The sequence below is a fragment of the Penicillium diatomitis genome, assembly GCF_028827545.1.
Source record: "Penicillium diatomitis strain IBT 30728 chromosome Unknown utg000010l_segment0_segment0, whole genome shotgun sequence".
Taxonomy (NCBI): Eukaryota; Fungi; Ascomycota; class Eurotiomycetes; order Eurotiales; family Aspergillaceae; genus Penicillium; species Penicillium diatomitis.
Window position 1 is genome coordinate 1,310,762 of NW_026623182.1, and position 27,288 is coordinate 1,338,049.

The 27,288-nt window shown below is 50.6% G+C and overlaps 8 protein-coding genes across 8 annotated transcripts; 3 read left to right on the top strand and 5 right to left on the bottom strand.

The window, feature by feature from the left end:
- Positions 1–457: 457 nt before the first annotated feature.
- N7539_007473 (armadillo repeat protein) lies at positions 458–3,580 on the bottom strand (the record flags this gene model as incomplete). Its single annotated transcript, XM_056937074.1, has 3 exons — positions 458–1,435; positions 1,502–3,204; positions 3,277–3,580. 3 exons carry the CDS (start codon positions 3,578–3,580, stop codon positions 458–460), a joined length of 2,985 nt encoding a protein of 994 aa, XP_056787873.1.
- Positions 3,581–6,570: 2,990 nt separating this feature from the next.
- phoB (regulatory cyclin phoB) lies at positions 6,571–7,752 on the top strand (the record flags this gene model as incomplete). The annotated part of the gene is made up of 1 exon (XM_056937075.1): positions 6,571–7,752. One exon carries the CDS (start codon positions 6,571–6,573, stop codon positions 7,750–7,752), a length of 1,182 nt encoding a protein of 393 aa, XP_056787874.1.
- A 6,248-nt stretch (positions 7,753–14,000) lies between these two features.
- erg24B (uncharacterized protein) lies at positions 14,001–15,655 on the top strand (the record flags this gene model as incomplete). Its single annotated transcript, XM_056937076.1, has 3 exons — positions 14,001–14,080; positions 14,141–14,445; positions 14,547–15,655. The coding sequence occupies 3 exons, from the start codon at positions 14,001–14,003 to the stop codon at positions 15,653–15,655; spliced, it is 1,494 nt and encodes a 497-aa protein (XP_056787875.1).
- A 258-nt stretch (positions 15,656–15,913) lies between these two features.
- N7539_007476 (tRNA-specific adenosine deaminase) lies at positions 15,914–17,708 on the bottom strand (the record flags this gene model as incomplete). The annotated part of the gene is made up of 2 exons (XM_056937077.1): positions 15,914–17,448; positions 17,552–17,708. 2 exons carry the CDS (start codon positions 17,706–17,708, stop codon positions 15,914–15,916), a joined length of 1,692 nt encoding a protein of 563 aa, XP_056787876.1.
- A 258-nt stretch (positions 17,709–17,966) lies between these two features.
- Positions 17,967–18,242, top strand: N7539_007477 (splicing factor 3B subunit 5 family protein; the record flags this gene model as incomplete). Its single annotated transcript, XM_056937078.1, has 1 exon — positions 17,967–18,242. One exon carries the CDS (start codon positions 17,967–17,969, stop codon positions 18,240–18,242), a length of 276 nt encoding a protein of 91 aa, XP_056787877.1.
- An 852-nt stretch (positions 18,243–19,094) lies between these two features.
- N7539_007478 (uncharacterized protein) lies at positions 19,095–21,248 on the bottom strand (the record flags this gene model as incomplete). The annotated part of the gene is made up of 1 exon (XM_056937079.1): positions 19,095–21,248. The coding sequence occupies one exon, from the start codon at positions 21,246–21,248 to the stop codon at positions 19,095–19,097; it is 2,154 nt and encodes a 717-aa protein (XP_056787878.1).
- A 1,516-nt stretch (positions 21,249–22,764) lies between these two features.
- On the bottom strand, positions 22,765–23,043 carry N7539_007479 (uncharacterized protein; the record flags this gene model as incomplete). The annotated part of the gene is made up of 1 exon (XM_056937080.1): positions 22,765–23,043. The coding sequence occupies one exon, from the start codon at positions 23,041–23,043 to the stop codon at positions 22,765–22,767; it is 279 nt and encodes a 92-aa protein (XP_056787879.1).
- A 672-nt stretch (positions 23,044–23,715) lies between these two features.
- On the bottom strand, positions 23,716–24,753 carry N7539_007480 (uncharacterized protein; the record flags this gene model as incomplete). Its single annotated transcript, XM_056937081.1, has 1 exon — positions 23,716–24,753. One exon carries the CDS (start codon positions 24,751–24,753, stop codon positions 23,716–23,718), a length of 1,038 nt encoding a protein of 345 aa, XP_056787880.1.
- Positions 24,754–27,288: the final 2,535 nt, after the last annotated feature.

Below are 27,288 nucleotides of genomic sequence, written 5' to 3' on the forward strand. Positions count from 1 at the left end.
AGATTTGGAGAGTACCAGATTTTTTGAAAATGGACCGATCAAATTACGAATTGATGACAATAGTTCGAGACCCCTCTCTGCTTCCCGCCTAACGTCTCGTTGCGAAGGCATACACCAAATAAGAAATCATGGGCAGTTCATACAACCGATATAAACTTGCAAAGGGTCTCAAACAAGGTATTGTCATGGGACTATATGGATGTCATTCATGATACGAGGCTTGCATCGGGCAGAAGTTCGATAGTCGCATAGCTCTTATAGAAATACTACTGCTGATTGGACCACGGAGTTACACTCAGCTAGATTACGAGATTGCGAAAATGAAATTTGCAGTGCAACAGCTGCTTGAACGCAAAAAAGAGACACCACGCCCGCTAAAAGCTCACAAACAATAGCATGCCAATCTTTCCCATATGGTATCCTTTCACATGTGTATCGACAAGTTGACAGAGCTCCGTTAAAGATTCATAAGGTGGACCGCAGTCTTTGTACGCTCCTTGACATCTATATCCGGGTCGTTCTCAAGACGGGCCAGGAGGTCCGATATCCCCATGGTTTTCAGACGACTTGCCCGGGAACGACATCCGTCGCGGTCACTCGAGTCCTCCATGTAGATCAGATTGATGATGCTCCACACACAGTTGAGTCGGACCTCCCGGTTGGAGTGATTGAAGTAGTTGGTCAAGGCCATCAGTACATCAGGATGATCCATCACTAGCTGGCGGTGGCGCGGGAGCCCGGCCCCCAGGTGGATAAGCAGTGCACTTGCCGAGATGAGAATTTCTGATGGTACCAGAATGGGGCGAGTAGGCACGTCCCGGCGATGAGGGAGTTGTATTGTTCGAGGGCGCAGGTTATTGGCAATGGCGGTAAAAAGCTCGTCTTCTCCAATTTCCCGAAGCAAGTAATCGATCATCTCGGTAGCTCCATCTCCACAGATGATGTTGCGAAGCAGATTGAATAACTGCTCCTGAACAGCGATATCATCTTGTCGAGACTGAGTGGATTGCTCGAGTGATCCTTGGAGAGCAAGCTTCCTCTGGCGTCTCGCATCGGGCAGGAAGCGATCCAGGCTCATTCTGGAAGATGGAGTGGTGTCTGACATGTTGGAATCATCGCCTTGCTCAGATGAATCATCTACGGGGTTGAGGATATCGACTTGCTCGCCGAATGAATTGGCACGACCCATGGCGATGGCAGAGCTTTGATCCGCTTCGTCTTCAATACCGCGTCGGGCCAGCGCGGTGACCTGATCTGAACTTATGATGTCTCGAATCCATCCAGGAGTGAGAGCCTCAATAACCTTTATGCGAATGTCGTTTGGCGAGTTGTAAACCACATGCTTCAAAGCCCAGAGGGACTCTATGCGAAGCTTGATATTGGTTGAGCGCGCGTGTTCACACAGAATTGGAACGATGCCAGCGGTGATAATAGCCTGTGATTCGATGTGTTAGCATGGTGGCATCTCAAGAGCGATCCCAAGTAAGGCAATTCAACTAACCTGTTTCATGGGGCTGAAGTCAAGGGCTAAGTTACAAATTGCTGCTGTGGCAGCAATCTGGACTTCAATATCCGGATGCTTTATCAAGACAAACAAGGGCTCAGCCACACCAGCATCGATAAGACTCGTCCTTAGCACACTGGCCGAACGGGTCAACATTCGAGCAGCACCACAAGCGGCCAAGATCGTGGCTGTAGGGTTCCCATCGGCGGCTGAGTTTCGAGGCGTAGAGGCACCACCAGCAGGCGCATCAATAGGTCGGGGCTTCAGTGCATCAATAATGTAAGGAACAACGCCGTTCTTACAGACAGCCTTTCGGTACTCATCCTTGAAAGGGACGAGAGCTGCCAAAGCCTTCAAAATACTCTCGCGGTAACGCATGATATGACACAACGTTGGTGAATACCCCGGAGGTCCGAGGCAGCAGACTGGCGATACTGTGTCGGGGTCTCGCGCCGGAGTATCGCTGTCAGGATTCCACATCGGCTGTAACTTGTCCGGAACGGGATTGTAGGTTTCCTTGAGGAGCTGTGACAACCTCTTCAGCGCGTTGCCGTCAACAGCGTGTTTCTGGAGGTCCTGATCATCCATGACCAGGTTAGCCAACACCGTAGGTGCTTCTTCCTTCATGCGTTGGGTTGGCGTAATCAATCCGTCATCACATAGGTCATCACTTTCCGAGATTTCATAGTCCTTGTCCAACATGCGAAGTAGAATAGGAACCAACAAGCAACTGAACTGCGGCACCCGATGTTTCTTCGCAAGGCCCAGGCGGAAGAGAACCGTGACTAAGCGAGCAGCCATCAAACGTGTCATGTCTCTCTCGGAGCGAAGCAAGCACAGTAGCCACGGTACAATCGAGTTCTCTTGCTCGTCTGAATCGGACACCTGGCCGAGTGAAATCGGCGGGAGGACCGACCGGCCGTGTCTCTGGCGTGACTCGCCCATGCCTAGGGGAGGAAAACTGGCTGACCCTGGCGATGATCGCTCATGCACATGGGGAATCGATGGCAACAGACTGTCGACAGGATTGACACCAGGCTTACGCGGGACAGCGGAACCGGAGAAATACGTCGAACCCCATGGGCCCTTTCTGATATCGTCTGGATCGAATTCGAGTATCTGTCTGGGGAAGACGGTGACGATCCCTGGAGACGAGAGGAAATGCTCTGCTCTCCACTTGGAGTGCTCAATGATGACGGTCACGGCGCGGAGGTAAGGCGCCAAACGTGCGGATGATGGAGCTGGTTCGGGAAATACACCCAAAGAACCGGCATCTTTCAGATAGTGTTCAGCTCCAGGGGGAACATAGCCTTGAGCCACCACGAATGAGGCAATCTTGACAGCAAGTGCATCCAACACTCCAGATACCGCCAATGCCCTCTTGTGCGCTTCTTGGGTGCAAAGCTTTCCAATCAATGCAGCAGCTTGCTCGGCGCTGAGCCGACTCCGCATAGACCCAAAGTCCTGCGCAATGATTCGTCTGAGTGCCCCTAAATGTTCCCCCGAGAAGATGATGTCTGCCAGTCGGGTATCTCGAGGCCACTGATCTTGACTTTGTAGGGGCAATCTGTCCGCAATCGTGTTCAGGAACCGTAGGATCGAGAGCGTGAAGGAGGGAGGACAGTCGGGGGATGAGAGGACAGAGAGCAGGGTCGGGAGAATATCACTAGCAAATATCGGCGCGATAAAGGTCGGACCACCTATCATATTGAGTCAATTCCGCGGCCAAATGGAGTTCGTGGCATTCAGGCTGATCATGAGAATCTTCTTACCTTGAGCCAAGCTGCCGACGATCAAGACCGCCTGGAGGCAAACCTTGGCATCCTCAGAGTCTCCGTATGCCAGACCTGATTGACCAGCTGCTCCGTCGGACTCGACTCCATGGGACAGTCCGGGGCGTCGTGTGCGCAGCAATTGCCCTAGGATCGGGATGATGCCCAGGGTAACAGAAGCTTCTTTGCGCTCATCGTGGCCTATTAACTCATTCTTCAATGCTCGAAGCAGAGCCACTTGTAGTTGAACGGATTCTGAGCCCTGAAGTCTTGATAAAATCGTTCCAACGGTAAGGCGCGTCATGGTGCTCACGGAGTGTTGCCGATCGAGCAGAGATACAGTGTGAGGAAGAGACGTCTTACACCTCACCCACTGAATGTGACCCAGGAAATTTGCGATGTGGAAGCTGGCAGCTCTCGAAGAATTAAGGAGTTTGCAACTCCGGATTTGCACTTGCAGCAGTGGTCGCGTGGGCTGTCGCAAGCCGTCGGACTGCCAGGGCTGGATAGATCTCGAGGGACTGACTGGTCCAGTCCGGGTTCGGCGAGTCGGGGAAAGCTGGTGCTGCTTATCCAAAGTGGGTCGTTGGAGCACAGGTCAAAAAGATGAGAGAGAATTCGGTATGGCGGTAGCAGGAATTCAATTGACCAACTCTCAGACGGCCTCAGTCTTACGGTGTGCTGTGCGTGCTGTACGTCTTAACACTCGGACAGTTTGCAGAACGCAAGATACTTTGAAGGTCAGGCTTGTCTCTGTTCAGCGAGTTGCCTCGACGGGCTCCGACTCCGCAGAGGCTGAGTGGGACGGAACGGGTGGATGGATTGGCGGAGGCGGATGACTGCGAAATTATGTAAGAAAGTAGGGAAAGATTTCAACCGGCGGTATCCTGTAGGCGGTAGGGAAGAAGGTGTACATATTTACATCTAGTCAGGATTCAAAAGTTGAAGTGTTGATGATTGTGCCCATCGCATGCCATTTTCTTTCAACGCACTTTTGATCTCCCTTCGATACAGCATATTTGCCACTTCTCCAGTGCCTAAGCTGCAAATGACACTAATATTGACGCTGTTGTTGTCAATTAAGATTGCCGATACGTGACGTAAAACCACGATAATCACAGATCCTCCATCTTACGAGAGTCATCTCTCTGTTGTAGTAGTGATTGATACGCCTAGCATCCTTTGTGCATCTTTTAGCTAAAACGATACAAGCAGATTTTTTTCAGGCGCTGGGACAGCGCCTAGAATAAACATCAACTCGGCCTTCGGTTCGTTGCATACAGACTACAGGTAGATACAATAGCTCTTAGAGGGTAGACTGCAGAGACAGTAAATTAGGTTTACCTCTCTACCTTGATAATAAACAGGCATGGTGATTGTAATACCCACTCAGTCTACATCGGTTGCATACGCCGTTGGACCACTATGGTTGTTTTAGTATTTTCTCTAAGGCGGAGTCGATATCAGTCGTCTCACAATACGTGTGTGCTGATGTGGTGACATACACCTTTCACCGTCATCGTGCTTCTGCCATACATAGATTCACATGCTGTTAAAAAATGAGTACTTGTTGGATCTCTGCCAAGAGAGGTGTATATGGCCAGGTCTAGTGCTTCAGGCATAGATAGACTGAAGGAGGCCTATCCAAAAGATTGACCTGTAACCCGAGCCTGACGATGATTTCTACTAGACGCCAAGACTACAGCCAAGCCCGCTCCTGGCGGAAGACAAGATGTACATCGAAGAATTCACCTTTCCACACTCCACGAGTCCACAGATAGCATATAATCATGTCCAGTATATCGTATACATACTGTTACTATGCCACAAACAGGCTCACGATATGATCAAGAAGCATCTAGCAGACTCATATGAAAAAGCTTGCTCAAAAATCAGCGCTGAATTAACTGAGGAAAGCATAGATACTCCATAAAGATGAGGCTCACGACATTACGTATATATGTTTAGCTTTAAAGGTTTTCGGCGTCTATGGCAGGTCGGCTTCCGTCTTAGATCTATACAAGACGGCCGAAGTGCTGTAGTTAATACCGTACATTGTAGTATTGTGGATTGTACTGTAAGTTACATATACATTCTGTGTATATATTGTATTATGTCATACATAATCATGTATCAACGACTTACATTGACTGTTTTCAGTGTATTGTAACATGAGTGTGTTGACGAACTTGAGTGTTCAAGTTCAACTGTTCATAACTTCATAACAGTTCAGCTGTATTTTTTCGATTAGGGTGGTTAGGGCCAGAAAAACCAATCAGCCCTCATCTGAAAGTCAGTCAATCTTATACACCCTTGGCTCCCAGTCTACAGTCCTAATAAAACATCGTAGTATCAATGAGGACTGTGACTTGCAGACTGATGTAAGGAACCAGCATCAGCGCAGATCTCTGGTGGCTAGCTACAGTAGCAGACGAAGGAGTACAACCATCAACGGTATAAGACCTCCGGCTGTTAGAAGAAAGCTCGCCTGTCAAGGTGCCTTGGGTTTTTATCCTCGTCATATTCTGAGCAGGACACAGGATGGTAGGATACTCAACCCGAGCCAAGGAGCAGCTTCAAAAAATCCCAAGGTCCTTAGCCCCCCTACAAAGTCGGTAAATACTGGATACCGACCTACAGAACTGATACCAATCTCCACTCAATCTTACATAGCCCTATCTGCACGTGGACTACAGTAAATTTTTGTGCTTGTAATAAATTACCTCATGCAAAGCAGGATTTTCATGGCACGCGCAGCGGGCTGCGTATTGTGATCGTTCTTATATTATGGTCTGCTTCGCCCCCTTTCCGCACCGCCGCTTTTCCTCTCGCTCTTCCGTCGTGAACGGAGAAGTGATTTCGATGTGATCCTCTGCTTCAGCGAGCGCCTGAGACCTTTAAACGCTACATTCACCCACCACTGGTCTCACCATCACTCCACGCCCCTTGATTCCTGTTGATGAGGATGTGGCCGTGCGCCCGTGCCAATCCAGGTCCGCAGCGTCAGCGCCCCGTTGACTTGTGCACCCACGTGGTGCCGTCGTGCACTTTAAGCGGTCGATCTTCGGATCGTTGAGTTACCCTTTTCTCTCTTTTCCATCCTTGCAGCATTCCAAACTCTTTCCGCTGGGTCGTCACTGCTCGAGTCTAAGCATTTTAGGGCGATCGGGCTTACACTAGTCCCCTCAAGTGCCTATTCGAATAGCCATCAAGGATCCACTAAAACTATCAGTCTGATCGCCGGGAACCCGCTTTGAAAGCGTCGATTTCCTCCCTCGCTTTCTTGCCCCAGTCATGTTGGCCTCTTCACCTTCACCTTCATCCGCCGCCCTGCGTTCTCCCCTGCCGAACCCGCGTCCACATCAACTTCCTCATCCGACCGGAGCGGCGCAGTATGAGCCATCTTCCGCTTCTCAATTCAGCAGCCCTCGTTCATCGCGTCTGGCCATTGAAGAGCTTCGTTCAGCGCTGAATCGTCACTCCGTTGATTCGACATCCCCTGAATCCCCTGCATCTTTGAAGCGCCGCGCACTGGCCGCATCAACGGCGTCCCCCTCCTCTTCCTCCTCCTCCGCCTCCGCCGCCGTTGAGACTACCGCCCCCAATCCCGCCTTGGCTCTGGACTCGGATTCTGCAACCGCCACCGCTGCGAGCCTCTCCTCTGATTCTTCAGCAACATTCGCCTCTGTCAATCCTCCGTTGCCGCCCGACGCCGCTCAATTCTCGACCGCTGAAACGGCCGCTGCACCCTCCATGCCCGCCCCAGAGAACTCGGGGTCCAATAAGCGCAACAGCCAATGCGACCATCACTCCCCCAATGTTGCAGCCCCCACGGATTCGTCACAGGATGCAGAGGTCTCACAGCCGAAGCGGCGACGGTCTTCCCGCGTTGATGTCAAGATCCTGCCGGCACGGTACGAGGAAGTTGAGCCCCGTGATCTGGTCGTGCTGATATCCAGCATGTTGATGGAATTAATCCGCTTCAATGACAAGATCCCTCTGCATCAGGGGCGCTTGACTCGATTTCACTCACGGTCTCCTCCACGAATTTCCGTCCAAGATTATCTTCAACGCCTCACGACACATGCGACCCTTTCGCCGCCAATTCTGTTGAGCATGGTGTATTACATCGATCGACTTTGCGCATTATATCCCGCCTTCACAGTTTCCAGTCTGACCATTCATCGGTTCCTGATCGTCAGCGCGACAGTGGCTAGCAAGGGTCTGAGTGATAGCTTTTGGACAAACAAAACATATGCGCGCGTCGGAGGTATTACCATGACCGAGTTGGCGATGCTAGAACTTGAATTCCTCTTCAAGGTTCAGTGGCGGATTGTACCACAGCCCGAGATCCTGGAAGATTACTATCAGAGTTTGATCGAGCGCTGTGAAGGATTTGAAATCGAGCGTATCAGTGCAGATCACAACACTGCGCCGACGGCCCCATCCCCGGCCGCAAATACCCCATCCGCGTAGACGGAGTTAAATTTTCGACTCGCGTCTTGTCTTCCTCTGAAAAACCGGCCATACCAATGACTCTCCACCCTTTTCAGCGAACCACATTAATGACCTACTGGAGCTGCGCTCTACGCTTCGATCATCAGAGCAATCTAGACCGGCCTTGCGAAGGCCCAACACCGCTCAACCGACACGCTACCTCCCTCCTTTTCAACTCTGTATCGCGGCGTGCCCCCATCCTCCACGACCTCTTCTCCACTTTGCGCCCTACTATTGTGAAATGACGTTCAACCTCGATTCTCCTTTTCTCCTCACAATCGATCATCTCACATCCATTTGCTATTGTGCACTTGAACCTAATGAACCCATTTGTCTTGCATCTCCAGGAACGGAGTTTTCCTCAAACAATCTGTGCCCGCCGTGTTTCGTGATCTATCCAACAAGCCAGGTGACTCGCATTTTAGTGGGGGAGACGGCACGGTGCCTCCATCAATATAGAAGGGGGTTCCTCTCGGCATACCCATGACGATTTTGTGGCTTTGATTCTGTTCTCTTCAACAGCGGTCCAACTTATAGGTAACAATCATACCAGATTTTACGAATTTATTGAGCTATACCCTTCCTCTCTAGGATTTTATGATATCCTCTTCATTCGGCGGAATCCTGTAACAAAATTGTGTCCGCACTATTAGCTGTTTGTTGTGCGTGGAGGTTTTATTTATCCCAACCCTCGCTCGTTGGATCAGTCACCTCGGACACCCCCACCCCTTTTTTATCGCGGGGTCTAATCCTTTTGCAGAGGGGCTTGCCCATTTTGCTCGCGCTCAGTGTCTGAGCGCGCTTAGACAGTCCCACTTGTTATAGTATAGTACGTATAGTACAGTAGTATTGACCATTCAGTACTTTACCATCAGTGTTACTTGACGATTTGTATTACTATACCGTTGCAGCCGCCCAGAAGTGCCGTAAATTTATACGAAGTCACGAGCTACAGGTAGTGTATAAAGTGTTATAGTCACACTAGCACCTAATACACTGAGCAGTGATGAGTGAATAGTAATGGTATGTCCACCTGACACCTGCCAGGTACTACTTACTACCGTAGGTTAGTATGAGCCTAGGAGGTAGACTTGGACACCATTTACAAATGTATGTACTATGTACCATGTACAACATGACGGGTCCTCCCGCTCTCGCTAGAGGTTTCCGAATGTAAGGGAGCACCAAAAATCCACCATCTGCCATTTCATGCTGCTGGTGGTGTGGAAAGGAGGGTTCATACATCCGAATTAAAGTTTTCTCGTGGCGGGGGAAGGGCCGGAGAATCGGCACCGTCTGAATTACAATACGCAGTTACGCACTGGTTGGGGGACTCGGTAGTGGATAATAATATGTAAGGAGTCTAAGGACTCTGGAAACGCACTGCCATCTGGCCTAGGTGGAGTCTGCCAGTCTGGAGTCTGGACTCCGGACTCTAAAGGCTAGGCATGTCTTTGGCAACATTATTACATACATACCGTATGTACCATACAGAAATTCTGCCCGATTCATAAAATTAAAAAAGTGCGTCATTAATACAAGACAAGATCATGTCTCTCCCATTATATCACTGTCAATCTGTGGCCACTGGCCTGTGCTATCACTGCTAGGTACTTATGCTACTCATACTGTAGTGTCTAGAAGCAGGTACTACGCCCAGTAGTAAGTACTGTGGTAACTAAGCAGTACTGTCACTAATGTATTTGCAATATGTAGTCATGTACTATCATTTATCGTACTGCTGTATCTTGACTCGAAATCGCCTGAGCCCGAGTTACCGTTGCTTCACACTTCACCGGCACGTGTGAACTTTATCGAGGTCACGGATCTCTCACGGAGTCACACTGCTCTAAGTCTGGTGATAGAATGTAATAAGACCACACGGCCTTGAGGTTCTCTTGTTGTCTATTGCTCGCTTGAAGTAACCCGAGCGAAGTCTATACGTGTATACTGAATATAGATCAAATCAATACGATTACACTGCAGAGAATCTGGAAACCAAGAACAGGGTCCGCCTTGAAAAGATCAATGAAAAGATGGCCTGGTTTGGATTTGATAATGTCCTGCACAGGGACAAGGAGGAGGCTTCATACCAAAGCTTGGGGATCAAAACGACTTCGAGCTTAATTACAAGTACTAAAGGCATAAAGTAGTATACGGTGCCTAACTACCCATACATCGGATCCATCACTAAAGGGATAACGAGATGCTTGGGTGATGTCTAATCTTTGTGCATTCCAAGTTGTGTCATGGATCACATGAGATGACCAATTGTTTCGGAGATAATTTTATCGAAAGCTTTCCGCCCAACGGTGGCCATGAGGCGCTATTCGGAACGGAAGGTTCATTAAAAGCTTGGCCAAAAGGCTCTGTTATAGCGGGCGGGTATATCGCGTTTCCTTTCGGCCCGATCAACAGATGCTAAATGACCAACGCAGATAAGCCAACTTGGAAGGTGACTCGCAGAATCTCTCCACTCATGCATGTATTTGAAGATGGAAAAAGTCCCGCCTAGTCTTGGTCAGCGCGTGTTAATCCTGCGTCGGCTGGCCTGGCTCTGGATACTATCAGGACCTTCGAACTCTGGCGATGAAGGTGCTGTTACTGCTGTAGTTGGCATGCTCTTCGGGGGTACCCGTGTCTTGGGCTCATTTCTTCCAGTCAGACCGAGAGTTATAGCACTATGTACATTCCAGGAAACTGATCGCTTGCTTTCCCCGTCATGGTTAGAACTTCAATCGCCAGTGCGTCGGTCTCGTCACTTACATGTGGGAAAGGAAGGTCATCCAGTATGCTTGCAAGCATATTGTGTTGAACTGGCATTTTTTGTCGATCGATGAATTTATGTGCGGTACATAGATGATGGATCCATCAGTCCGGGCAGTTTAAAACCAAAAAATCGTTGCAGCAGGACGGTAAGTAGGGGAAAAACAATGCTGCGTGGCCTGAAACTCTAGCAGTCCAGGATCATCCAAACTTCTAAACAGCCGGACATGGTGCTCCATAGGTATGGAGCATGTTCATTGCACGCACTCCGCGGAGTAAGGGCCGCCAAAACCAGTGCCAAAAGGTCGTGCCCGGGATCGAACCGGGATTGCCAGAATCAGAATCTGGAGTGATGACCATTACACTACACAACCTGATGGTTATGGCAGTCGCGAGCAAAATGAATTGATCAAACAACGAAGCAACAATTTAGCTTCGTACGACAATACGATCTGGATCTCTCCAGAAAACAGAATGACGGGGGAGAAAGGAATCGCGATGCTCGAGGTTGTTTTCATCAATTGATGTGAAGTTAAGAACATGTTTGCAAAATTTGACTGTCGTTCAGCAAGCAAGGTTGTATAGTGTAATGGTCATCACTCCAGATTCTGATTCTGGCAATCCCGGTTCGATCCCGGGTACGACCTCTTCCTTTTTTCTATCATCATGAGACCCTCGGATTCACAATTGCCTCAGCTTCAGACGAGGCGCGCTACATTTTTGCGTGTACCCCCCTTCCTTCAGTCTTACCTAGCTTTCCACCATCTGACTGTGTACAGACTCGAGACCCTTCTGCATAAGGGTACGGGACTTCTCTAACATCAGTCTTACTACCACCAACTGCCCGGGCGGACCTCCAGACTGGAGCCCGTTGATGGGGTGCCTGCCTGGGGTTGAGAAGTGAGGTTGCTGTCCTCTAATGGAAAGTATATGTGAGGTTGGGTTTGTGTACATGGATCCATCCTCTAACCTCTACAAAGTACAATGACATCGACATGAGCCATTTCATATTCGCATACATGCCCCTATGGCGTCATCATATCGAGTCGGACCAGGTGCACACATTAAGCCCCACTGCAGCTGTACATTAAGTATTTAGAGTAAAAAGTGGCGTATCCATGCGGCATGGCGAATCGTGTATCCCCCCGTCTGAAGGCGCCGAACACACCCAACAGGGTCGGGCGTGTCCACATTGACAGGGAGGTCTTCACCCACAATTACAACAGAACGGGGCACATTTTCGAACAAATAGACTTGTACGATAAAAGGCCTGCGTCGGTCACATATATAGAGAGCATGACAGAGTCACTGGACCATCCCTTAGGTACCACCATGAAGGCATGGACTGCAACAACAAACGAGTCATGCCTATTACGGTCATGGGTGATACACATCGAGGCGGACGATGACCTCTTGAAACTACCCCCATCCACCTCTCTCCGACCTGGTGAACATAGGTAGTACATACTACACGCAGGGTTGAGGCCTGATATTAAATGGATAGACTGCGCAATCCAGACAGCGCCTCGTTCAATCTGGCAGCCAGCCGATTCGGAACTTATCGGCCTACGTAGAAATTGAAAATCGTAGACTGCAGCCCGAGGAGGGTCTCAGGTGCCCGTAGGTTGTAGAAATGTAAACACCCTATTGTGTCCAAATCCCGGCTGCTCATGCTTCTTTTTCATGAATGTCCCCTTTCTCCGTATCTGTAGGGGAAGTGTGTCTTTTCTGTCCCTCTTGCTGTGAAGAGCCATTGTTCGAACACTCCTATGTAGGTTGAACATGGCATTATCCGTCTCTGACAGCCAACACGCGAATCCTGGCCAGGATTCTCTTCAGGCCGGACAACCTTGAAGTCTTTGTTTATAGAGTTAAAAAAATCAATTTTTCTCAACCAATCAGGTTGTATAGTGTAATGGTCATCACTCCAGATTCTGATTCTGGCAATCCCGGTTCGATCCCGGGTACGACCTCTTCCTTTTCTGTTTTGTTTTTTTCTTGCCTCTCTCACTCCCCAACGGATCAGGGAGTTATCCCAAAGCAAGGGGACGCGGAACCGAATAGTAACGAAAGAAGGGGTACAGACAACGATTGGCTTTTGACTAAAACAAAGCGCGGCTTCAAGCTCAGAGGACGGCTTGAATACCTCGTGGGCGTATCTGATCGGCAGCACATGGAGACAGCTTGGTAACTAGTAACTACTGCCACTCCGGCCTAAAGCGGAGATTTCGACTACGAACCTCAAGCGCATGCGAGACCGGTCTAAGGGCAATGGCAATCTGTATTTTTCCTGTAAAACGAGGAAACGAGACACTGTCCGTGGTGAGGACCGTCTCTACGCCCCAGGCATAGAGTTGACCACGCCGTCTGAAGGATGGCCCGTCGCATGGGGGTTGGCTGTCAGCGATCCAGGACGGTAGCGGTCCCCAGCCACTTCGGAATAGATTGATTTGCAAGAGGCCCAAGTTGTGAGAGAGGTGACATCTTCTCAATTTCGAGTTCTTGGCGAGTCATCTGTGGACATCTTGGCCCGCACCGATACAGACTGTATGCCGTCTCTTCGGGTTGTAGGATGGAGCATGGTTTGATGTTTCTGCAGACCGTCAAGAGACTGCTGAACCTTCACCGACGGCGATGAGCTATTTGACACTTTCTTCTGGTAGTCTGGTCCGTGTTGTTGCTTGCTCGGCCATGCGGGTCCTATCCGTAGCCTAGGTAGTATCGAAGTTGTGGAAGTTGAAGCTTGTCCGCAAAGAGAGGGTCGCTTGACTGCCAGCGACCCCATTGGGAATTTCGCTAGTTTCATCTCAGGCTGTTGAGTTAAACCGCCATGGGTGACCCAGTCCTGAGTGACCAGCCAAGGTGCTTCGTCCAAGTCTCTTTGGAGCATCAGCTTGCTACAAATGACCAGGCCAAGGTCGCGAAAGCCTCCACCTTGAGGTTGAGCTCAACCATCGCGTACCAATCGTGACCGAGCTCGGCGGCAACCTGTCAGCATGGATTTCCTTTGACTCTGTTGAAGTGGTGGAATGGGACAATGGTATAGTAGTATGCTTTCAAGTGCATGTAGCTTACTGACATGACCAAGAGGCGTACGGTCCCCATATCAGGGTACTGTGCTAACTGTAAGGTAGTGAGATAGTCAGTACTCAGTAGTTACCGAAGTTCAGAGCCAGGGTCCAGTAAACGTAAAAACCGGAACATCGGCGGGGGCGCACGGGGCACACACGGGAATGCGGGATCCGGCATCGTACGCGCCACCTCGTCGGGAACTTATTTTCTGCTGAAGCGATCCCTGTGGCTTCCAACCCCCATCCCCCTAAACCCACCGAGACTAGTGCAGTCAGTGTACTATATAAGTTCCGCCAAGGGCCGAGTCGATTATCACTTTTGGTCTGACTTGACCGGTTGTCCACGACTGCCATTGCAAACGAGATTGTTTGAGAGCTCTTTCAATCACCATGGCACCTCGAAAGGCGGAGCAGCTTCAAGTTCCGATTCAGCCAGTCCCGGAGAAGCGTGGCTATGAATTCGGTGGACCGTACGTGCTCAAATCGCAGGTGCAGAGGGAAGCTATTCGCGTTACTGATTGACATGGTAGTCTCGGAGCCTTTGGTATCGTCTTCGGACTGCCTCTCCTGGTATACACCTTCACGTTTGTGTGTAACGACGTCACCGGCTGTCCCGCACCGTCCCTGCTTCGACCCTCAACTCTCACTCTTGACCAGCTGAAGCGTGAAGTTGGCTGGCCCAAAGAGGGAATCACTGGTCTTTATGATACCGAGGTCACACTATGGGTCCTGAGCTACTACGCCCTCAGCCTGTTCTTGCAGGTCATCCTCCCGGGTCAGGAAACCGATGGCGTGGCACTCGCGTGCGGCGGAAGACTCAAGTACAAATTCAACGGTATGGCGATTGCTCCCTCATATATGGTGAAGTGAAGGGAAAGTCCCTTGACAGAGCATCTGCAAGAAGTCCACTCGAACTAACTATGTGCCCATTCGCAGCATTCTCCTCTGCTATTGTCATTCTCCTTGGCTTGGCCACTGGAACCTACATGTACGGGGCCGACTTCGTGGTCTGGACCTTCTTGTGGAACAACTACATCCAGGTTATCACCGCCAACTTGTTGATTGCGTCTTCTGTCGCCATTTTCGTCTACCTGAAGAGTTTCACGGTTCCCGAGCCCGGGAAGCCCAACCACGAGCTGCGTGAGCTTGCTCCTGGCGGCCACACCGGGAACCCTCTCTATGACTTCTTCATCGGACGAGAGCTCAATCCTCGGGTCCGCCTACCAATTCCCTTCCTCAGCGAAGCTTCGCGTACCCTGGACATCAAGGTCTTCATGGAAATGCGTCCCGGCTTGCTGGGATGGACCATTCTCAATCTCTCCAACGTGGCTCATCAATACCGAACCTACGGATACGTCACCGATTCGATTGTCCTGGTGACCATCTTCCAAGCTTTCTACATTCTGGATGCGCTGTACATGGAACCCGCAATTCTGACGACTATGGACGTGATCATGGATGGATTCGGGTTCATGTTGTCTTTTGGTGACGTTGTCTGGGTCCCTCACATTTACAGCATCCAGAGCCGGTACTTGGCAGTCTTCCCACTCGAGCTGGGCTGGAGCGGAATTGCTATTGTTCTGAGTGCCACTGCAGTGGGGTATGCCATCTTCCGCGGCGCCAACAACCAGAAGAATCGCTTCCGAACAGATCCAAATGACCCCCGCGTGAAGCACATTAAATTCATCGAGACCAAGAGTGGCTCCAAGCTGATGGTGTCTGGATGGTGGGGACTGGCCCGTCACATCAACTACTTGGGTGATTGGATCATGTCATGGTCCTATTGCCTCCCCACCGGCGTTGCTGGCTACGCCCTGATTGAGAGCATCAACCCGTCCACCGGTGCTGTGCAGACTCAGGCTGTGCAGACCCCTGAAGTCCGTGGCTGGGGCATGATCTTTACCTACTTCTACATGCTCTACTTTGGCGTCTTACTCATCCACCGTGAAATGCGTGACGAGGAGAAGTGCAAGAAGAAGTACGGTGCCGATTGGAATCGCTACACTTCCATGGTCCGCAGTCGCATCATTCCGGGTATCTACTAAACTTGTCCATGTGTCCCTGGACCTAAGATGATTGAAATTTAGTGACGCGTGGCATCAAGGGCTAATCGCGCGAAAAAAAAAAAAAAAAAACCCCAAACAAACGGAAATCTCCGATCGCTGGTCCCTACAAGTTCTCACATGTGTACAACAATATTTAATTTCGGGTTTATTCTCTTGTGCAGGCGTCACTTTAGTGGCGCGGAGATTTCTTCGACGTATACTTAACTGTCTATAATCCAATCCAGTCGTTCACCCCACTCACCTTTCTTTTCGTCTCTTCGAGTCCACCAGTACTTCCAGAGTCCAGGTCTCGTCTCCGCGATTCGGCACCCATCCCCCGAGTGTCCTTCTGGCATCCTGTATCGCAGACTGACGGATCCCAAGCGGTGACGACGGGTCGTATCCGGCACATTTAAATTCCTCATAGGAACCCGAGTACTGAACCATCGGTGATGCCTCCGGCTTCTGCTCAGAATGAGCTTTGTGACTTTCCTCTGCACCCTTTACAAGACAATCAGTCGACTGGAGAATGTTTTGGAGGAGACCCCACAGTTTTGCACGCGAGAGGGAGGAGGCCCCCCTCGCCGTGGGATCACTCTGCCGATTGCCCTGCTTCACTCCATTGATGACCGTCTCGTATAGCCCTGTCTTCGAATGACTCAGAACAGGCAATGTCTTGCTCCCCGTGTCTGTCGCCAGGACACATGAGTGTGATATTGAGGGTGCCGCAGTCCAGATGGAGCTCACATTGCCTGGTTTGACTTTGGGCGGCGGTGGGATAGTCTCTGGCTGCACACTTCGTCCACTTTGGCCCTCTTTTGTCTGTGATATCTTGGGCTTTGCAAACGGCCACAGCGCCTGAATTTCATCGTTGGATACCGAAAGGACTTGGAAAGGTCGGAATCGGTACCCTATTCGCGACAAGTACTGGCCTTCCACTTTCTCTAGAGGCCACGAGCGCCCAATCAGTGATCCCATACGCCCCTGTTCCCCAAAAGACCTGGTGCACGCAGTTTGAGAAATCTCCTCCTCGGGAAGTACCAAGCCAGCGAGGTATGCGCTCTCCGTAGGAGCCACGAGATAACTTGTCTCAATTGAGAACAAGGATGTTACCTGCCGCAAAGCAAGCTTATCTGAGCAAGACTTGCTTTTGGTAGGCTCGGCGTCCATGCGTGCTGGTTTTCGACGCACGATGCCGAGACGAGAGAAATGAGCTCGACCGTCGAGCATGGTCTCGGAGGTCGAGTCTTGGTCATCTGAGTTTGTTTGATGGCACACGTCCCACGGTGTTGCATCTTCTTGGGCAGCCATGCAGAGTTCCATACTTGCGTCGCCGCATGGGGCACATGTACAGTACATGTAGAACTTGACGTCCGGTTGGATCTCAAAGAGTGGCCCTTTGAGGCTGGACTCTGGGAGAGAAATACTCGAGTTTGCCGTGCCGACGTAAGCTCTCCGTTGAATAAAAGAGGATCTCAGGTTGTCGGTAGCAGCAGTGGGAGATTTGCCACCTTCGACCAACAAAGCGTGGCATTCCTGCAGAAGCCAGTAATTTAAAGCACGAATGGCCAAGATCTCAGCATGGCAGTCGTGGAGAACGAGACCTTTGCATTGAGGAATCTGAGAAGCTGGCAAGCATTTTGCCCCTGTTCTATAAGCGGACGTCAGTATGAAATCTCTGCGGTCCATCGAGCAAAGTCTACTGCAATATTCGTCCATTTGAGTACGGAAAATCAAGAAATAGACATACGTGACTGCTATGCAATGTAATGTCTCGCATGGTGAACCCTGTCCTATAACAGAGCTTGTAAGGTTATCCTCTCAAACGATCACATTTCTCTCAACCTTCGAAGTCCAAACACAAAGCAAAGTGAAAAAAACAAAGAAGACGCATACCCTTAACAGCAACTATTCCGGTCATCGGTATCCATTCCCTAGAGCCATCTGCAAAAATCTTCGGTTTGCTGCGAGCCGGCAAGCGGTCGAAATGCGCATGAACAAGCGACGCTATCCTCGACGCCAGCGGTCTCGTATCTGCAGATGCCGAACTCATTAAATCTTATGGAAATATGCAGAGTAAAGAGTTTCCAGAGGCTTATCGAAAAAATCGAAGCAAATAAGCTCATCGTTTACAAAAACGATCCGGCCCATCTGATCTAATCACTAATGTACAGTCCAAAATCCCTATCACGTGATACATTCCATTCCTCCGCCTGAACCCATCGTTTTGCGTGAAGACCGCGGCTGTTCCTTGTCGACAATCAAACCACTTCCCCACGCTTGACTTTCTTTACCTCGTTAACGATTCACAATGGCCGACAAGCTTCGTACCCTCCAGAACCTCGAGGCTCTCCAAGCCCGATACGTCGGAACCGGCCACGCAGACACGACCAAGTACGAGTGGCTCTCCAATATCAAGCGCGACAGCTGCGCCTCATACGTTGGCCATAATCCGCTGCTCTCCTATATGGCCGTGGGCATGGGCGAGCCCAAGGAGAAAGTTCGCATTAAGATGATGGAGAAAATGGTCAGAGGAGCTGGGAATCCGCCAGAGGTAGGATTATCTTTCTTGCAGATCGATGTTTGAGATGTGAGGCTTTTCCGGGGGTATGCTGATCATATTTTTTTTTTCGAAAATGCAGACTCAAGAATAAGATTGAATGGAGTCATTGATTCATGAAATCCTTTCACAATTCGTGGCAGTGGTCGTAGTCATCGTTCGAACCACCCCCGGGGCCCCTGGATGCTTTTCTCACGATCGATAAGGTTACTTCATCCTCTCAAGGGGCAAGGTCAAGCCATGAATCGCAAGCGACACTCTTCTTGGACGGATGCATTTTCAAAATTTCACATTGTCAGCCTATGAACCTGGAAAGCTCGATCTACCCTGGCCCTACGAGCGATCTTGCACACCAGGCTACGATGCGCCACGCCATTGCAAGGAACCGACTAGCCTCGGCTCGACCTTTGGAGTCCCAAACGCGCTTGCGTCTTCCCTGCCCTGTGAAGCTGCAACTACACTCGAAATCACGCGAAGTGTACTGAAAAGCATGACGATCTGCTGCATACGAAGCTCTGGTACTAAGAGTCGGGCACTTTTCAAGGATCGGAATTAATCCCCTCACAAGCCCTATATCAAGCTTTCAGCGAGGGCGCACTTGGGCGGCGAACATAGGTGTAAGCAATATGTTTGTAGAAAGAAGACAAAGCGACTCAATTGCAAATCCGCAGACTTTCAAGAATCATTCAGTTGAAGGCTACCAATCTCATTCTATCGCCATGCATATACACCGAGGAAACAGTTTGAATGGAGATGAACGATGTAAAGAGCGCTAAAGCGCAGATCGAGAGAAATAACTATGTACAACGCCCTTGCGAAGAACAAGGCATAATTGATAATATTCATGGTAGACAGTCAGGAGTCTTCCATGGCAGCGTGTCACTTCCGTTCGTCCACTCCTCCCGCCAGCTTCTTGTTCTCCATCTGCAAGGTAGAGACTAGATCAATCCACTTCTCACGCTCAGAACGTAATTGACTAATCTCCTTTTTCAGATCCTTGACTTCCTGACGAAGAGACTCAATCTCGCTTTTAGACTTGGACTTCTTCGAGCGTTCGGCCTGCTTGCGCTGTTTGCTTTCGATCTTCGATGCGATCTTCAACTGGCTGGCTTCAATCTTGCGCAGCTGCTTCAACAGTTTCGCTTCCTCCTTGAACAGCTGGGATGTAACCTTGTGGAGTTCGGCTGGTTTCTCTGACTTCATTGGGCGGTCAGATGTCGCGGCGTCTTCGATCGTGCTCTTACTGTCGCTACTCGCAGTGCTGTGACTGAGTTCCGTGGCTGAGGAGTCGGGTGGAGCTGAAGAAGGACCTGTGTTCTGTACTTGGCCATGCCCGATTTGCTCACTCCCAGTGTCACTGTTGGCTGTGTGTGAGGACGCCGACGGAACGTTTGGCTGGGAGAGCTGTAATTTGTCTAGTTCGGAGCGGACCGTCTCGAGCTTGGCATCAACCTCACGCTTGCGCACAGCAAGTTTGGCAAGGTCTTTCTCATGGCTGGTGAGTTTACCAGCCTTTGTCAGCTCCATCAACTCAGCCGGCGGAAGGTTTCCTGGGGGTATTTCATCGAGTGTTGGTGTGTCCGCCTCTGAATGCTTCGACGGTAAAGACATATTGTCACCGTTATTGGAATTGGATAGCCTCTTTTTGGAGACGCTAGCTGAGTGTGCTGGTGCGGCAGATGGTGTTTCCGTTCCATCTCCTGGGACCTTGACAACCTGGATAAGGTTCCCCGAAGGAGTTCTCTGATAAGGCACGTAGTCCAGTAATGCTTGAGGTGCGAATCTCTCGAGGCCGGTATGAAGTAGGCCAGTCACACTGGCAATAAGACCATGATGGGACTGAGTGTCGGTATAGACTGAACTCAAGTCTGAGTCTGAATCTGAATCATCCGAGTCAGAGATGTCGCTCAGGTCGGCGGTACCGCTGGAAACGCCATTGGGGTGCCGCGACGTTTCATCTTGCAAAGATGGCGAGCTTGCTGTTTCTTTTTGTGGCGTGTCTTTTTCAAGAGCCCATTTGATAAACTTGGCAGCATCACCTCCAACGCTCTTGGGTGTTCCCTTGTCAATCATCCACTTGGGAATGTTGCCTCCGGGATCACTCCTCGTGACCATGATCCACTCAACAGGATTTGATTCATCATCGTCCTGTGCATCAGACGCTTGTGCACGTGAGACATGTTCATTCTCACTGTCAGCTTCCAAAGCAGAGCCAGCGCCGGCATTGCTCGCTCGGGGAATTTCTCGAATGAGCTCCACCGATTCGTATTCACCGCGGGTGTACCCATTCCTAGGCGGAACATCTGGGTGTTCACACGGCCTCGAAATCATCATCATACTCCGTCCTGGTTGCTTTGTTCCTCCCACTTGAAGTCCAACGTCAGAGGTAATCATCAACACGACAAAGTCGCGTGGTGCGGTCGGCCTCGGAAACTGGGCTGAGACGTGATACACATTGACCTGACCGAGCGTTGAGCCATCTTCATCCTTGACCTCAACACACTCCACTTTCTTCTCGGCTCCTATACCACGAATACACGCATCTGGCGTCTGCCCTTTCCTAATTTTCCGTTGATTGACGCGCAGACTGTGGGCGTACTCTGTTGAAAACTTCTCCTTCCACCGTGAGAATGGAAGCCCCTCGTGTACACTCCTTCTACCGAACCAAGTACCTTTCCCGTCCTTGGACGACAACTTCCAGAGGTGCAAATCAAGTGGATTTTCTTTCGATCCACCACCAACCTTCATAGGTTTCCCCCATTCCTTCTGTAATGAGGTCACTTCTGAGTCCGTCTCATTGACCCTGACAGACGAGGGGGTGAATTGTACACGAGGCTTAGTGCCTGTCGCCAGTACTTCAAGCTCACTGTACACGTCGTGATCGTATGGCGGAGGATTAGGCAGTGATTCCGCTATCAGACGGCTATGCTTAAATATATCACGGAGATAGTCACGGAGCGCATCGGGCGACTGAGGGACTTGATCCCATGATGTAGGCAGGAGGCATTGAAGGGCTTCATGCAAGGCGGCCATCGGGTTGCTGGCGGCGAAGGCCCTGTTCTTCGAAACTGTTGCACAGAGTTAACTCGTGACTGGGGATCACCAAATCACTTTTCTAGGATCTAGAAGTCGTTATGGGACTGGTTAGCAAGCATTACGATGGACTTATCGACTTAAGCAGGACCTGAACACAGACCTGGCTGCGCGGCAGAAGGGGCCATAAGTCCATGGTTCTCAGCAAAGCGCATCCACACGTACCGACTTGAATCAAACTGTGTGCGCTTCGTGGTTGACTCGTATTATTCAATAGAGCGGAAGCGCTGGATCGAACAAGGACAAGTGCCGAGATACGATGTAGAGTCCCCAGTGTAGATACACAAAGGGAAGCAGGCAGGCAACAGGAGCAAAGCTTGAGACTCTCAAGTCGGTTCGATAGCCCAAGTCCACCCGCTCTGTTCCAGCTCAACAGCAATTCGACCGGGCAGGGATAATCGCGGAGCAACAGGCCAGAAAGCTCCAAAAGGAAGCGCGTGATACGACGTCAAAGCTCGGTCACTTTTAGTAAAATCAAATCGTATCCCCATAAGAAGGCAGGTCGGGAACGTATTCTTGACTTGAACTCGTGGGGGAGGATCCGTTCAATGCGCGCTTGCCGCCTAGCGCCTCTCCTGAGTCTGCCCCGGATTCTCTGACGTCATACGCCAGCGTGAGGGCTGTCCGAATGGGCCAAGTGGAGCTGAAGTTCATACTTTGGTGAAGCTGATGTGCTCCTGGTGATTCTCAACCTGATGCCTTTTAGTCCTGATGACAATAGTCCCTCAGTAGCTGGCTGCTCTACGGGAGCGGACTAGATGTTGAGACTTCTATGGGACTTGATAGTCTGTGGGATGAAGACTTCGTCGAAATCAGGTCGACAATGTCTGACGGTGCCAGGGAATTTTGTTCATAGGATGGTTCGGATGAGCACATTGCCACATGGTTCGTATGGATCAAACCTAGACCACAGAGGGCACAAGCACATCGCCCAAAAATGGGATGATAACGCGGAGAGCCCAAGTGCCACGTTCTCTACTACATGAACCAGACGAGAGCTCTACTGGAAGCGTGGTTGCTCACTGGAAGCGATATACGCATCTTTCATTTGAGAGCCTGGGAAGTTGGGTACAGTACATGCAGCATGTTACTAAAAGTAGCTAGACTGGAAGACTTGACAATAAGGATAGTGCTCTCGACTCAAGGGATCTAGCCCCCTTCGTCCCAGACACTGAGAGAAATGAAAGCACCAGCATCCGATTCTTGGGGTCGGGAAAGACAAAGAATGAAGCTCGATCAACGAGCTCCCGACCACACCAAGCTCATCCAGGATTTCGTCGACGTAATCCAAAAATTCCCAGCCTGGATGTTATAGGAGATGACCCTAATGAGCCCATCACGAGGCAGGTTCGAGGAGCTTTTAGCACAGGCGAAAGAATGCCCCTATTACCGCGTCGCTTGTCGCATCAGAAGAGAGGATGGAGGCCCTCAAAGCGTCACGGACGCTTCGAAATATTCAATCCACCTCCAAGACTTCTTGCGCCCGACCATCGCCACAGGCGACCATTGCGGGGCCGACAGGGCGGCAAAAGGGAGTTTTCGCCCATGCTGGACTCCCATCCCCTTCCTCTGTTGAAGAGCTTTGGAAGAAAAATGGCAGAGCCCGATCGAGCATCGCAGATGTCGATCGTGAAAGCTCTGCCGCCACGCAGACATTACTCCGAGCGGTCCCAACGAAGGGCTCACTCGCCAGTCTGATACCCAGCATCAAAGAGAAGTCCTCGGCGAGAAGCATTTGAGAAAGACTGACCCATATGACCAAAACCAGTCGGTCACATGCGTGGTCTTTCCGTGCTCTCGTCGAATCGTGACCGAAGAAGTGAAAGTCGTTCCACATCCAAATTCATATCCCATGCCGCGAGGCACACCTGGTCTTCATGACATAATATGCTGACAATGAGACAAATCGAAAAGAACAGAAAAGCCGACCCGCCGCTATTCCATGCAACAAAGCGAGAGATGAAAAAAAAGGGAAGAAAAGACGACAACAAGATGAAAATAGAAAAGACCGCTGACGCTAGCTGAGAAGCGACGAAAACAAAGACGCGATTGGGAACAATGTCAAATGCGTAGCATCAAACTCAACGAGCGAGGATGATGCAGCTGGCGAAGTGGAGTATCACAGAATGCACACAGAGCCGAAGGAACAGAAAACGCCGTCGAGGATGCCAATTATTTCAATATCGGGCAAGAATCCATTTCAAGTGGATTGATGGGTATAGTCGATGTTGGCAGGGCTGCTCAGAACAGGGGAGCGTGGAGGCGGAGGAAGAGGAAGAGAGGGTCGCAAAGGCTGCTGCTGGCTCCACGATCCACGTGAAGCAGCAGACCAGCCCGAGTTGGACAGTGGTGCCGCACCTTGAGAGGAGAAGGCGCTGAATCGATCAGACCCACTCCTTGCAATGGGCTACATGATCATCCCATATGGCAAGGGAGCGAATTCCCCCCAGCCGCCAAACCCGCCGAAGCCTGCCATACTGGCAGCTGTACTGCAAGGCTGCACGAGCATACTCGGTAGTGGAAGTGACGCAACGCCGGCCGAGGTCGGTGCCATACTCATATCATACGTGGAGTACGGCGCGGTGGTGAGAGGCATGCTGTACGAGGGTGTCGGCGATGGCAGCTGAGCTTCGGTAAAGGCAATGCTGGCCCACAGGTTTGGGTTGGACTCCTCGGTGCACGCTGGCGAGGGGCTAGACGGCACGAGTTTCCACTCCAACGGAGCTGCAGGAGGCATCGGAGTACTCCACCAGGTTTCTGGGCCGGTTGAGCTAGGCAGCAGAGGCACCGGGCGTACAACGTCGACCACACGAGGTGGCGGGGGCAAGAGAGGCACGAAGAGCGCCGAGATTGCGGCTTTAGCATCCTCGCTTCGACCAAACAGGAGCTCCCCGGCGCCATCGTCCTCCAGTCCCTCTAGAGCTTCGGCATCGGTTCGGTACACGAACTTGTTGGCGGCCTGAACAAATTCCTCTTGCAACTTCTTCAACTGCACCTGCTTACCAGACCAGTCCCACGTGTTTGCGGCAGCATCCTTGGAGTAAATATCCTTGTGGAAGTCGACCAGCGACTCGATCGTTTCTGGAGTCAGTTTGAAAGCCACCTCGTTCCGCGAGACCATATCAACATGCACCACGTAAGCCTCGATATGAATCATTTGGTAATTGAACAAACCCTCGACCAGAGGATTCTCATCCTTCCGTAGCTCCGATTCGGGCGCTTTCGTGAACATCATCGAGCACAGCGTCCAGATCGCATTTGTCGACGACAGAGTCTCCGTTAGGCACCGGGTGTGCTGGGTGACGTTGTTCAGTGGGCGCTTGACCCGGTTCACTCGCTTTAATGTCGCCGTCAACCACGGCGCGACCTTGCGGGTGAGAACCACATTCGGCGACGCTCGTGGCGCAAAGGCCGCGGCGGACGAGGGCAGTAAGACCGTCGGCATTGTGACTGCGAGCGAATATTGTGTAACGCCACCGCAGAGGTGGGAGACTGAAAGGATCGAATATAGAAGGGAAACAAAAACACACACAAAGATAAGAGCAGAAGACAGAACGGTTCACAAAATGTCGATGGACTGAAAAAAAGAATGGATAGTGTTAAGGATAAGATCGTAAAGGCGACATTCGCCCACACACTGTGCGAGGAGCGAAGAGGGAGGGGTTGCAGTCGGTTTCCCAGATAGTTTGGTTCGCAGGAGGGGCCGAGTGTCTTTTTTCCAGCGGAAGCGGGTGGATCGTAGGCTTCGCAGGGGAGTGGAAGTGGATGCTTGGGTATCGGCTCGGCTCGAGATTGTATCGAATCTATTAAGTGTGCGGGGCGAATGTGCCAGAATAAGAAGAGAGCATTAGATATAGGGGAAGAAGAGAGAAAAAGGAGAAGAGAAAGAACGGGCGAATGTTGACGATAATAAGGGAGAGAATAAAAAGGAAAGAATAAGGCGAGCGACGATGAGGGAGAGGGAATAATAAGAATTATTGAGACCGAGGCGGGAGGAGCGATGACCCGAAGAGGAAGTTTAGTGGGGAATAGAATTCTCCTACTCGTTCGAGTAAACTGGTTCTGAAGAGTCTGCACGATGCACGATGCAGCTTGCGGGTGGGACATATGAGCTGGGACCTTCCGGAACATGATTATTCTTAGTAGACCAGCCGATGGAGAGTAGTCTCACCACCACGACAATAATAATAGTACAGTCACCGAAGTGAATGGGATTATGGCAGAAACTCGAAAGTACAGAAGTACACCGGCAGCATTGTACGAGTCCAGTACATGGCTTGACACAGCGACCCGTCCTGTCTGTTCGCGGTCGAGACTGGTCGTCGGCCTCTCTGCGGAAAGGGTTCAGTCGTAAGGTACCTGACTCTTCTTTTGCAGGCTGACCAGCCCTGACTCTTCCGACAGTTCAGCGTCATATGAATCTGCCGACCTGTTGACTCGTCAAGCCATTCCTCTGCGACGAATATCCTATAAGTTGTGTATCAAAATGGTCCTCGGGTCTAATCGCATCACCTGACTATCTCCTCGATCGCCGGACTTCGCCAATATCTGTAAAGGATACTTCAATGTAACGAGCATTATTTGTGCACGGGACATTGATCCATGTCCTCTATCTCCTTCGAGTAGCAGAGTGGGTACAGGAACAGAATCTCACGAGTGCACGCCGGGCGAGTCACCATTTCTGGGGCGATGCGCAAGTGTTCGGATTGGCCACTTATGGTCGAATGCCCCGATCCACTATCGAAAATATGAGAAAGTATGGCAGTAAAGACTAAAGTATGTAACGAGGTATCATACTATGTGCTTACCACTTAGTACTTACTGTTTAGTAGTAGTACTGCTCAGTTACTAACTATATACAATTGTATATAGTATGATAGTACTACAAAGGTAGTAAAAACGCTGGTGGCAAACCATTACTGCGGAAGAAACTTTCCATGTGCATTGATCACTTTTTGTATAGGACTACTACTGAGTACTCTACTACTAACTGCAGTGCTGTGCTGCAGAGCTATTGTAGTGACTTGATCTAATGCATATCACAACGTACCAATAGGGTGATTACTATCAAGAACAAAACAAGTGGCTCCTTACATTTTATACCCAGAGGGTGCTTGATGAATCGGGTGTACAACTTGCACTGTACATTACACAATCAATTCTCCATGCTCATTGCCCACTAGTACCTCTAGCGACAAACTGTTGACTGTACCCACGAATACACTGATACAGTAACAGTACCTGGAGAGATCATCAAAGTCAAACTCCTAGAGTCAGGCGGGAGTTGAAACGGCAGCGGCCAAAAGCTGCAGGCTTCGTACGTGGCTATCATGTCATGGTGTTTCATCATCATTTCTCGGGGATCACTCGTCGACCAAAGGACAGAATCGAACTTGCTGCTGAAGAAACTTCTGATCCCGATCATGAGAATGTAATACCTGGCGATCGAGATACGAGCTTTCCATTCTTTCCTTTCTGAGTCCAAGCCCCGCCGAGTCAAATAGGAATTCTCGATCGCACGGTTGTTTCCCGGACTTGACCCTATGTCTGTGCGTTGCAGGGCCGGTTTGGCCGAAGTTACCTGCAAGATGCCCCAAATCGTGGTGCTCAGCCCCCCTGTCGGACGATCCGCAAGGTGAAAGTGGCGTTCCACACAAAGACGAGGATCCCCGGTCATTCTCAGAACGGCTGTCCTCGGCCATCGCGATTCTGACTTCGAAAAGCATGCCGTCTCTTGTCCCTCCAGCCGGCGGACGTGGCTTTCCGCTCGAAAAGAGGCGAACAATCACGCAGGGCGCACCACGTTGCCAATCTCAATCCACATCTCAGCTACAGTCAACTCGGAAATCTGCGAGGTCGACCATCTCAGCTTTGTTGGAATGACATGCAATGCTTCGGTAGCTGGTAAACGGAGTCTAACTTGCGCAGCATGCATCATCGAACGGACATGTCGAGCGGCAGAAGTGTTTGACGCAAGGCA